This window comes from Pseudochaenichthys georgianus, chromosome 6 (genome assembly GCF_902827115.2).
Source record: "Pseudochaenichthys georgianus chromosome 6, fPseGeo1.2, whole genome shotgun sequence".
In the NCBI taxonomy this organism is placed as follows: Eukaryota; Metazoa; Chordata; class Actinopteri; order Perciformes; family Channichthyidae; genus Pseudochaenichthys; species Pseudochaenichthys georgianus.
Window position 1 is genome coordinate 44703497 of NC_047508.1, and position 12889 is coordinate 44716385.

At 41.7% G+C, this 12889-nt stretch overlaps 1 protein-coding gene across 3 annotated transcripts; it reads right to left on the reverse strand.

The window, feature by feature from the left end:
• Window positions 1-372: 372 nt before the first annotated feature.
• LOC117448340 (collagen alpha-1(III) chain-like) lies at window positions 373-9293 on the reverse strand. 3 transcript variants are annotated; one of them, XM_034085599.2, is made up of 26 exons: window positions 9211-9293; window positions 8638-8699; window positions 8218-8370; window positions 6241-6420; window positions 5655-5747; window positions 5501-5563; window positions 5327-5407; window positions 5158-5244; window positions 4980-5066; window positions 4824-4907; window positions 4650-4742; window positions 4489-4578; window positions 4296-4400; window positions 4118-4204; window positions 3967-4029; window positions 3793-3885; window positions 3608-3706; window positions 3435-3527; window positions 2918-3013; window positions 2724-2828; window positions 2546-2632; window positions 2225-2317; window positions 1899-1979; window positions 1711-1809; window positions 1278-1631; window positions 373-426 (listed from the first exon to the last, which is right to left on the reverse strand). In XM_034085599.2, the coding sequence occupies exons 1-25, from the start codon at window positions 9231-9233 to the stop codon at window positions 1279-1281; spliced, it is 2550 nt and encodes an 849-aa protein (XP_033941490.1). In that variant the 5' UTR covers window positions 9234-9293; the 3' UTR covers window positions 373-426; window position 1278. The 3 variants fall into 3 exon arrangements, with proteins under 3 accessions (XP_033941490.1, XP_033941488.1, XP_033941489.1); XM_034085597.2 differs by having other exon boundaries at window positions 4489-4584; window positions 9211-9292; XM_034085598.2 differs by having other exon boundaries at window positions 4489-4584; window positions 6241-6417; window positions 9211-9291.
• Window positions 9294-12889: the final 3596 nt, after the last annotated feature.

Consider the following 12889-nt stretch of genomic DNA (forward strand, 5'->3'; position numbering starts at 1 on the left):
AAATGAAAAAAAGGACATTTAATTTAAATATATATCGCTTCCTGCATGATGCACATTGTGTTATAACTCTTCATGTTTCCTGTGACACACAGACTGTGTGTGTGTGTGTGTGTCATTTCTGCTCCGAAGAGGCTCTTCAGAGGACAGATGTCCACTCAGTAATCAGTGTGAGGACCGAGAGCACAATCTAAAGACGAGAGCTGCGAGACGCTCTCATATAATATCAGTTTCCAGTCTTTGGTCACACTGTAGAACTTGCACAGGAGGAAAAATTACATTAACGTCACAGTTGTACAGTTTTTCAGTCCGTGGGATGTGGAGTTAAAGGGAACTAATACACAATCTCAGACTCTCAAAGAACGGAAAACCTGATTATGATTGGAAGTGTTTTTATTGATACTTTTCCAGGAAATAGTGAGAGTTCGCCTGCAAGAAAGAGTCAAAGTTTAGTCATGAAACAATAAAGTGGCATCTGTGTTGTCCCTGAAGGCATCATCTCCCTGGTCCAATGGGATTCCTCCATTTGATTTTGGATGATTGCAGTACGTTGATGATACCAACACGTAGCGAGGCATTTATTCTATATTTATTTAGCTTTATTGTGTAACTAAAGTAAACATTTCTCAGTGCAAGCTATTTTCACATGTCATGCTGGGTTCATGTCCCCAGTGTTAAGATAAGGACTTAATTGATCCCAATTTGGGGAATCTTTGCAAGTCCGCAGCATAAAAAGACAAGGCTTTGTACATTAGAGGAATTAAAAGACTAGAAATAAACAATCCAAAATGTAGACATCTCAAATAGCATTACAAAAGCAGGAAATAGTTAAGACACCAATGCATCCATTCCTGGCACAATTAATGTCTATATAATATCCTCCTTTATATTTTGTTAATGTACATTTGTATTTCCACATGTATATGTTTTACTTTTATTATTTCCATTTGAGATGTTTACAATTTGGATTGTTTATTTCTAGTCTTTTAATTGTCTCATGTCCTATGCCTTGTCTTTTTATGCTGCTGCCCACAATATCCGTTTTCTTTATTTATTACCGTTGATTTTTATTCCTACGTAAATATTTCTATAAAAATGGTCAATATCTGTGCTTTTAATTCTTGTTTTACTTTTATGTATACACCTCAACATCAAGTCAAATTCCTTGTACGGGTCAACCTACCTGGTAATGAACCTGATCCAACTCAAACATTTCCCAAATTGGGATCAAAAAGTACTTCTCATCTTATGTACAGCTAAAGACCTTGTTTGCGTTGTACCTCAGAAGACATTGGTCCCTGCGATGGAAAGACTCCCCGGTGTCTTCCTCCTCCTCGGTGCTACGAAGACCTCTGAGTCTGGAGGTCCGTCAGACTCTGGGGAGAACCTGGAGTGAGAGAAGTCTTCTTTTTCCCGCTGGTAGCTGTTGCTGGACTGGACTATGTAGGACGAAGACAGCGGAGGCGACTTATCGCTCGCCGGGGTCTCCGTGATTGGTTCCCATTGGGCGAAACCCCAGAAAGGCGGCCTCCAGTTGTTCGGTTTCATGAACGAGGTTTTGGCCCAGGGAAATACCACAGGATACGTCGGTTCGTAGGGAACAGGTCCATCAGCTGTGTTAATACTGGTTTGATCTGAAATCAGACATTTAGGCGAAATGTCAAGAAGTTAAACGAAACAAACGGCATGCTTCTAAACCAGTCAAAAACGTACCCTTATTTGTAACAGGGTAGCCTACGTTGGAGGAATGCGTCACACCGCCCAAAGGAACAGTTCCATCATCGAGTCCACCTGGGTTACTTCTAGTTTGACCTGGAACCAGAGGCAGTTTTAGGCAACATGTCCAGCAGTTTATAGTTAATTTAAAGCTTCTGAACCAGACTAAAAAGTTAAAGACTTACCGCCATTTATTGGAGCTGCGTTGACATAACGAGTATCACCGCCAAAGGGCAAAGGTCCATCAACACGTCCACGGGGGGCAACTAGAGAGATTTAGCGAAAATGTCAACGAGTCCATGAAAAACAAAAATCTTAAGTTTCTAAACGGTTTTATTGGAAGACCTACAGTCTATTGACACAGGTTTTACGTTGGCCTAGTGCGTAGCAGCGCTACGAGGAACAGGTCCATCAAGACTTCCTGAGGGAGTGGTGTTACTTTCTGCAACTAGACAGATTCAGGCATAAAGACATGCCTCTAAACTAATCTGAGGATAATTGGGTAACTTACCGTCCATGTTGGTGAAAGGATAACCTCCATAACCATAAGAGATCACTTCAGGAGCAGCGCCACTGGGAATGGATCCTGGGTTACCAGACTGACCTGAAACCAGAGAGGTTTGAGTTTAAGGAAAACAAAGTTAATGTAATGCTTCTTAACTAGTCTATATATTGGAGGACTCTCTTTTGACACAGGCTTTGCTTTGGCATAACGAGTCGCACCATCATGGAGACCAGTCTGACCTGAAGATATTTAGGCAAAATGTCCACGTTTTTAGAGAATAAATCAGATTCGATGCTTCTAAACCAGTCTAAAAGTTGGAAAACGTACCTTCTTTTGTCACGTCGTAGCCGGCATTGGGGTATTGAGTATCACCGCCAAAGGGAAGAGGTCCATCAACAAGTCCACTAGGGGCAACTAGAGATAGATTTAGCCAAAAGGTCAAAGAGTCCATGGACAAAAACTTAATTTCAAGCTTCTAAACAGTTCTGTATGTTGGAAGACTTACTGTTTATTGACAGAGGATTAGCATTGGGATAACGAGTAGCACCACTATTGGGATCAGGTCTATCATAGAGTCCACCTGTGGCAGCTGGGCTACTTCCAGTTTGACCTGGAACCAGAGGCAGTTTTAGGAAAACTGTCCAGCATTTTATCGTCAATTTAAAACTTCTGAACCAGTTTAAAAGTTAAAAGACTTACCGGCATTTATCGGGGCTGCGTTGGCGTATTGAGTATCACCACCGAAGGGAACAGGCCCATCAACACGTCCTGAGGCAGCGGTGTTACGGTCTGCAACTAGAGACAGAGTCAGGCATAAAGACATGCCTCTAAACCAGTGCTTCTCAAAGTGTGGTTCGCGGACCACTGGTGGCCCGTGAGCGCCCCTTAGTGGTCCGTGAGTATATTGGTAACATTTCACATTTGAAATAAATACATTTATTTAAGTTTTCCGCACTCTCGCGGGAATATCTCCGCAATGGAAAGAGCTTACGTTTCACTTTCGATTGCATGATATAGCCCAGATAAACACCTTCATCACACATGTTGCCACTTGTTTGTACCATTTTCAGGTGATTTGTAAAAAAACTATGTGTTTTTGGATATTTGTGGAGTTAGGTGGTCCGCGAGTGTTTTTTTATTGGTTAAGTGGTCCTTGGTATGAAAAAGTTTGAGAAACACTGCTCTAAACTAATCTGAGAATAATTGGGTAACTTACCGTCCATGTTGCCAAAAGGATAAAATCCATAACCATAGGAGATCACTTCAGGAGCAGCGCCACTGGGAATGGATCCTGGGTTACCAGACTGACCTGAAACCAGAGAGGTTTAGGCAAGATGCAGAGAAGTCTATGTTATGTTTCTTAACTAGTATATAGGTTAGGAGACTTACTATCTTTTTTCACTGGGTTTGCATTGGTATGACGAGTAGCACCGCCATAGGGAACCGGTCCATCAACACGTCCTGAGGCAGTGGTGCTACTTTCTGCAACTAGACAGATTCAGGCAAAAAGTAAAGAGATTTTAGTTAATAAAGACATGCCTCTAAACTAATCTGAGGATAATTGGGTAACTTACCGTCCATGTTGCCTAAAGGATAACCTCCATAACCATAGGAGATCACTTCAGGAGCAGCGCCACTGGGAATGGATCCTGGGTTCCCAGACTGACCTGAAACCAGAGAGGTTTGAGTTTAAGGAAAACAAAGTTAATGTAATGCTTCTTAACTAGCCTATATATTGGAGGACTTACTCTCTTTTGACACAGGCTTTGCGTTGGCATAACGAGTCGCACCATCATAGAGACCAGTCTGACCTGAACATATTTAGGCAAAATGTCCACGTTTTTAGAGAATAAATCAGATTCGATGCTTCTAAACCAGTCTAAAAGTTGGAAAACGTACCTTCTTTTGTCACGTCGTAGCCGGCATTGGGGTATTGAGTATCGCCGCCGAAGGGTACAAGTCCATCAACAAGTCCACTGGGGGCAACTAGAGATAGATTTAGCCAAAAGGTCAAGGAGTCCATGGACAAAAACTTAATTTCAAGCTTCTAAACAGTTCTATAAGTTGGAAGACTTACCGTTTATTGACAGAGGATTAGCATTGGGATAACGAGTAGCACCACTATTGGAATCAGGTCTATCATAGAGTCCACCTGTGGCAGCTGGGCTACTTCCAGTTTGACCTGGAACCAGAGGCAGTTTTAGGAAAACTGTCCAGCATTTTATCGTCAATTTAAAACTTTGAACCAGTTTAAAAGTTAAAAGACTTACCGGCATTCATCGGGGCTGCGTTGGCGTATTCAGTATCACCACCGAAGGGAACAGGCCCATCAACACGTCCTGAGGCAGCGGTGTTACGGTCTGCAACTAGAGACAGAGTCAGGCATAAAGACATGCCTCTAAACTAATCTGAGGATAATTGGGTAACTTACCGTCCATGTTGCCAAAAGGATAAAATCCATAACCATAGGAGATCACTTCAGGAGCAACGCCACTGGGAATGGGTCCTGGGTTACCAGACTGACCTGAAACCAGAGAGGTTTGACTTTATGGAAAACAAAGTAAATGTCATGCTTATAAACCTGTCTATAGGTTGGAAGACTTACCGTCTTTTGTCGGGTCTGCGTTTGTGTAATGAGAAGCACTTCCATACGGAACCGGTCCATCAGCTGTGCTCCTACCAGTTTCACCTGGAACCAGAGACATATTTAGGAGAAAGGTCGAGAAGTTAAATGAAACATCTAAACCTGACAAAAACATACCTTTATTTGTCACAGGGTAGCCTGCGTTGCGGTATTGAGCATCACCGCCAAAGGGAACAGGTCCATCAACACGTCCACTGGGGGCAACTAGGGATAGATTTAGCCAAAAGGTCAAAGAGTCCACGGACAAAAACTTAATTTCAAGCTTCTAAACGGTTCTATAGTTTGGAAGACTTACTTTTTATTGACACAGGTTTTTCACCACCATAGGGATCAGGTCTATCATAGAGTCCACCTGGGGCAGCTGGGTTACTTCCAGTTTGACCTGGAACCAGAGGCAGTTTTAGGCAAAATGTCCAGAAGTTTATAGTTCATTTAAAGCTTCTGAACCAGTTTAAAAGACTTACCGGCATTTATCGGGGCTGCGTTGGCGTATGGAGTATCATCGTCATAGGGAACAGGCCCATCAACACGTCCACGGGGGGAAACTACAGAGATTTAGCCATAAAGTCAAGGAGTCCATGAAAAATAAACAAAAACCTTCATTTGAAGCTTCTAAATGGTTTTAATGGAAGACCTACAGTCTATTGACACGGGTTTTGCACCATCATAGGGAAAAGGACCATCATCAAGACCAGTCTGACCTGAAAGACATATTTAGGCAAAATGTCCAAGTTTTTATGGAATAAATGTGATTGAATGCTTCCAATCCAGTCTAAAAGTTGGAAAACATACCTCCATTTGTAACGGGATAGCCTACGTTGGAGTATTGATTCGCACCATCATAGGGAACAGGTCCTTCAACACGTCCACCTGTTGCGGTACTTTCTGCAACGAGAGGTTTCGGCCAAATTTAAATCAGTTTATTGAGAATACGTTTAACTTAAAGCTTCTGAACCAATCTAAAAAGATCATTGGCACTCGTGCCCGGCTTGAGCTTCAGCCTCAGGATCCATGTGTCTGTGATCCTCTCCAGGATGGAAGGAGTCATCACATACAGAGCATCAGCTAGTTCCTGAGCAGTGTCCTTCACATGCTGATATCCAAGAGAGGGAGTCACAGTCACAAGATGGAGTATAAAGCAGTATTCAATGTTTACTTCAGATTAGCTCCACGTCAGAAATGAGCATGCTTGATGTCTCTCTCCATAGAGGCTGAGTCATCATGTTAATCACATAGCTATCATCTGCCTCAAGCAGTCCTGATGCTCTTCCAGGTCATCACACATCCTGTCATGTTCACAGCTACAGTTGGTACCCTTGTTAGCATGCTACTCTCATACTGGAAGAGGACATTCAGCATTTTCACAACACAGACTTACCGCCTTTTTGCACAGACTTAATGGCGCCGAAAGGGAAAGACCTGCGACCAAAGTGGTACGCTTCAGGACCCCCGATGTAAGGAACGGGTCCGTCACCAAAGTCCAACATTGGAGGATTGTTCCAAGCAGGAGAAACGCTGTGGACCAAACTGGACGACGATACTCCCAAATCTGTATCTGCTTTTCCACCAGAACCAGACGGAGGAGGGAAGTAGTGGAGAACAAATACTGTACTTAAGTACATTTCTCTGGCATCAGTACTTTACTCCTCTACTTATTTGTCCGACGACAACCCAAATACCTGTACTTTCTACTTCTTACATGTTGAACACAAATACCTGTACTTTCTACTTCTTACATGTTGAACCCAAATACCTGTACTTTCTACTTCTCACATGTTGAACTCAAATACCTGTACTTTCTACTTCTTACATGTTGAACTCAAATACCTGTACTTTCTACTTCTTACATGTTGAACTCAAATACCTGTACTTTCTACTTCTTACATGTTGAACTCAAATACCTGTACTTTCTACTTCTTACATGTTGAACTCAAATACCTGTACTTTCTACTTCTTACATGTTGAACTCAAATACCTGTACTTTCTACTTCTTACATGTTGAACTCAAATACCTGTACTTTCTACTTCTTACATGTTGAACTCAAATACCTGTACTTTCTACTTCTTACTTCTTACATGTTGAACTCAAATACCTGTACTTTCTACTTCTCACATGTTGAACTCAAATACCTATACTTTCTACATGTTGAACTCAAATACCTGTACTTTCTACTTTCTACTTCTTACATGTTGAACACAAATACCTGTACTTTCTACTTCTTACATGTTGAACACAAATACATATAATAACATTTCAAAGCCTCTTTACTTTCACTTGAGTAAAGAAGTCAGTACTTCTACTTTTACCAGAGTATTTTCAAACACGAGTATCTGTACTTCTACTTGAGTAAAGGATGCGTGTACTTCTACGTGAGTAAAGGATGCGTGCACTTCTACGTGAGTAAAGGATGCGTGTACTTCTACGTGAGGAAAGGATGCGTGCACTTCTACGTGAGTAAATCATGTGTGTACTTCTACGTGAGTAAAGGATGCGTGTACTTCTACGTGAGTAAAGGATGTGTGTACTTCTACTTGAGTAAAGGATGCGTGTACTTCTACGTGAGGAAAGGATGCGTGCACTTCTACGTGAGTAAATCATGTGTGTACTTCTACGTGAGTAAAGGATGTGTGTACTTCTACGCGAGTAAAGGATGTGTGTACTTCTACGCGAGTAAAGGATGTGTGTACTTCTACGCGAGTAAAGGATGCGTGTACTTCTACGTGAGTAAAGGATGCGTGTACTTCTACGTGAGTAAAGGATGTGTACTTCTACGTGAGTAAAGGATGCGTGTACTTCTACGTGAGTAAAGGATGTGTACTTCTACGCGAGTAAAGGATGTGTACTTCTACGTGAGTAAAGGATGCGTGTACTTCTACGTGAGTAAAGGATGCGTGTACTTCTACGTGAGTAAAGGATGCGTGTACTTCTACGTGAGTAAAGGATGCGTGTACTTCTACGTGAGTAAAGGATGCGTGTACTTCTACGTGAGTAAAGGATGCGTGTACTTCTACGTGAGTAAAGGATGCGTGTACTTCTACGTGAGTAAAGGATGCGTGTGCTTCTACGTGAGTAAAGGATGTGTACTTCTACGTGAGTAAAGGATGCGTGTTCTTCTACGTGAGTAAAGGATGCGTGTACTTCTACGTGAGTAAAGGATGCGTGTACTTCTACGTGAGTAAAGGATGCGTGTTCTTCTACGTGAGTAAAGGATGCGTGTACTTCTACGTGAGTAAAGGATGCGTGTACTTCTACGTGAGTAAAGGATGCGTGTACTTCTACGTGAGTAAAGGATGCGTGTTCTTCTACGTGAGTAAAGGATGCGTGTACTTCTACGTGAGTAAAGGATGCGTGTACCCTCTCTGGACGCAGGCTGAGCCCCAGCTTCAGTGGGGGGAGCAGGGAGGCTGACGGACCCTTGGTTTGAATCCGAAGGCATGATGAACTCGTCTGGTTTGTAACTCTGAGGATCCTCATTTGGAGCTTTAGTGCTGGACTGGGATTCAGATCCTCCAGAGCCCCGGGTCGCAGGTTAGGGTTACACAAACACAATTAGAGGTGTCACGCTTCTACATATATTAAAACACGTAAAACAGCCCAATGGATGCAGCCGTGTACTTTAAGCTTTAGCGGATTCTGTTAAAAAAAGATGTTGCACCAAAAAGCTTTTTTAAATTTAAACTTTTCAGATTTGTTTTCACTTCTAATCTAAATGTGTGAATGTCCATGCTTCGATGTACGTATACTGAAGAGTAACTTTGTCTCATGGGAACTCACCTCCTCTTGTTGCAGGAAAACTCTCCCCACTGCCGACCAGCAGCAGACAGATCCACAAAACCCTGCACACACACGCACACACAGACACACATGCACACACACGCACATACAGCCACACACACACAAAACCTCTCAGAAGCAGCTTTTAAAGAACCAGATGGTTTGTCTTCTTCTATGGTTTTATGGCAGTTGGCAAACAGCTTTTAGGTGCATTTACCGCCACCTTCTGAAATGCAGTGTGGATCGGCTCAGTGTTCAACCTGTCCTTTTTAACAACCTGAACACTGCCCTGTGCTACATCCCCTGAACTCCTTCTCTAAATCTGTCTGATTTCTGTTCAGTGCTTCCTTTAGTAATATACGTTCTTGATGATTGCAAAGAAATGTGCTCCACTGTTTCATAATGTTTTATTTAGTCCTGTGACCAATTCTTGAAATGATGTCCTCGTCTTTTTTTTTTTTTTTTTTACTTCTGTTGACTTCTCTTGTTTCTCCAACTTTCTTTTGAACAATATCTAGTAAAACCTACTGTTTGGTGAAGCAGCTTTTAAAGAACCAGACAGTTTGTCCTCACCTCACAGACATTATGCGCTCCATGCCTCCTGCTGTGATCTGATGGAGCTCCTCTGCTTTTAAACTGAAGCTCCTCAGCTCTGATTAACTCATTGAAGACACCTGGAGAGTCTGCAGCTGTTCAACTCCCTGCCTGCGTCACTCCACCCCCAAACATGACATCTCCTAATCTGCATGTTTGATGCAGAAAGCCTTTATTTCCTCTCATTCTGCAGAATGCTTCTCTTGTTCTGACCCAGAATCCTTTGCACGGTGAGCAAGAGGGTCAAAGTTCACAAGGTGCCGTGTTATATTGAAGTACTGCATGCAAATAAGCATATTTTCTAATATGCAGTGTGTACTTAAAGTAAAAAAATAAAAGTATGCAGACGTGATTGTAACTTACAACTGCAGATACATGTAGTGCAAAAACAAGTGTGTTGAAAAATAGCATCAAATACATTGCACTTAAAAAAAGGGCGATATCGCAGTAAAATAAAACCATAAATGTAAGAAAAATACATAAAAATACGGCTGGGAATATAAAGAATGTAGCAAGAGCAAGTGTAGAGTGAAGTTCATGTTGATTATATTTTTATTTTACTGAAATAAAATGGTACAAATACCTGAAAACTGAGAAAAATGTGGTCAGTATTGTTAGAAATTAAAATCAATGCTGATATGGCGTAATTTGAATTAAATACACTATTTAATTTAAATCAGTTTTATTCTGAAAAACCGGAAGTTCACACTAACTATTAACTTAATACTTTTATTCTGAAAATTCTTCACTTCCGGTTAGCATTAGCATGTGGCGAAATGCTACATTTTCAAACCGTGAATCGAAGGTGAAATGCAGGGTTGCCAACTCTCACGCATCTGGCACACGCTTTCACTCTCAATCTCACGCTCTCACGCTGCCCAAACTATTCCCACGCCAAAACAAGAATACCGAAGACTAGAAACGGTTTTGAAAACTTTTGTCACGTAGTGATCGTCTTCTCAATAGAACATCTTTGATAATGTCTTCTGGCCAATCAGAATCACGATAACGGTGTGGTGTTGTTGCAGGAAGTCCCGACGGAGAATACTTTTGCGGTAGTACATCTCTATATACATCGATGCAACATTACGTGTTGATAGAAAGCAACACGTAATGAAATAAGACCCCACGGTTTGATGATTGATGTGTGGGCTGTCTCATGTTGACACACAGAACAATGGGGGCTATCCACCCTTATCCACAATGTAAAGTAATGCATAGCCTCTTCCCTCTTCCCTCTGTGAGGAGCAGCAGGTTCAGCTTTCAGAGCAAAGTAACAAAAAACTGAAATGACATTCATTTTTTTTAAATATGTCGTGTAGTAATAGATGTATTTATTTTTCTTCTCAAGAGAGGACCAGAATGTGTATTTTATGTTAGTAGTTCAAAAAATCTCCTGGGGGAGAATCCCCCCAGACACCCCTGCAGGGGTTGGGCTTTCAGCATGTCAACTCTTTCACCTGTGGAGAAATGATTGGCTCCAGGTCGCCCTTTTTATTTACTACAAGACAAATGTGCCTTTTACAGTTCAATTTGGATTGAGACGGGGAAATCATCTAAACCTCACGCGTAGCGTTTCACTGTCAAGGTGGAGCGTGTATATAATTACATTGCAAATACTGACTTGAGTCCCACCACTGTATGGGTTAGCCGGCCCTACCATAGATTACACAACAAAAATACTCCGTGGCCGCCACTGCCGCCCCGTATTGCGCATGCGCAGATCTAAGATCCAGTCGAAATGATAACAAGTAAAAGTCTGCTGGTTATTGTTCTACTATAGGCCAACATAGAGTCAAAGAGTATATGAGAGTGAGAGTGTGTTAATTAATATATTTGGCAGTTTGGAGTAAGTCTGTAAATTTGTTTGTGTGTGTGTGTCATGTATAGGCCTCTCACGATAATTAATTTTGTTGGATACATTTTCCAGGAAATTATTGCAATAAACGAGAATATTGTCGGCACCGTTGTATGACCATTTTAGACCAATGACATAATGATAATATATAATAATAATTCAAGTACATCCTTTCTAACTGCTAGTCACATCCTCATGTGAATGGCAATTTATCGAGTTCATTTTTATTTATCGTACGATAAGTCAATTAATTGCTTATCGCGACAGGCACACAATAAAACAGTGGAAAGAAACATGTGTTTGACTTTCATTAGTGAATGAAACTGTGTGCCCTTTATAGTCTGTGTCCAATATTGTGTATTTATTGTATATATATCCTATATATATGCTAAGGTCCCGCTACTGACACGATAGCAGTCATTTCGTGCGCATATGTGTAATCAAACCCATGATACCAAAATCTCACTCCAGCCAGGTGCCCAAAGTTGGCAACCCTGTGAAATGACATGTGATGTTGTACACTGAGCACACTGGGATTAACACTCATGTATTGCCGCTGAATAACGTTTATTAGGGAATGTTTAAATAACCACAGACACCAGAATGATTTAATTTAGCAACAGAAAAAGGCAGGAATTGCATTGGACCCGCCCCCCGACGACGCCGGCCAATAGGAGAAGACCTCAGATGACAACAGGAAGAGCAAGCCAATAATTGCCCTCTTCTACCCCCTGGGCTGGGCTGACGGGAGATGAGGAGAGAGTCTCCTTTTGCAATTTCATTTATACACCACCGCATCTTTTGTGTAATTAAATGCTGTTAACTTTTATAAGCTTCCCTTGACTCTTTTCAGTCTCTCCTGCCTTCAGGGTTCTAGAATTCCTTACAGTATGTAGCCTACATGATGTAGCCATGTTTGATAGACAATGAGACATGCAGCACAACATAACCATCAAGCAACTGATAATAAACACAAGAATGACCACAAAGGGATGCACAATCCTTATTAAAGTTGACTCTGCGTTCAGGGGGTGTGTTAGTGTAGATATAAGGAGAGGTGGGGCGGCATCTGTGTTTACGTCGAGAGTCTCTGAGACACAAAGCCGGTGTTGTTCGAGGCTCAGAAGTGAAGATGAGATATTTGTGAGCATAGATAGCAACGGTTTGTTTCTCATCAGCCACAAATGTTGACCTTTTTGACCTCTGAGATGACCTCTGTGTACGTACTTGTTGTTTTACTGTTTATAACTTAACTCAGCATGAGCATAGCTTTCATTAGAGCCCAATATGAAGGCTCTACGACAACGTTGAAAAATCAACCTGATGGAGCTGAAATATCGGCGGCCATCTTGGATTTGAAGGTCAAACATAGGTCAAATCATCAAAACAACATCAAATATGAATTCCTCGACCCACAACGTGCCAGAAACCATGTATTGAACAACATTGTAGGCCAAAACACTGAAAAGCTCATTTCCAATCTATGGTGATGGCAGCCATTTTGGGATTTAGGGCTCTAAAAAATGTTGCCCGCATTTCTGCGAGGGGCATGGGGGCTATTTTAAAAAAAAACCTTCATAGATTACAAATCCACAGAGAAACGAACCTCCGCTCTCCACGGTCACAGAATTGCTGGAGATGACCCAACTATAACTGAATAGCGCTTGACCTGAACAAACTCCTTAGGCCAGGGGTACTCAAACTTTTTTATTAAAGGTCCACTTGTGAATTGTATACAAGGTCACTGGTCCGGATAAATGCCAGTAAAGTCTTGAATAATCTACCGGACTACGACCAACA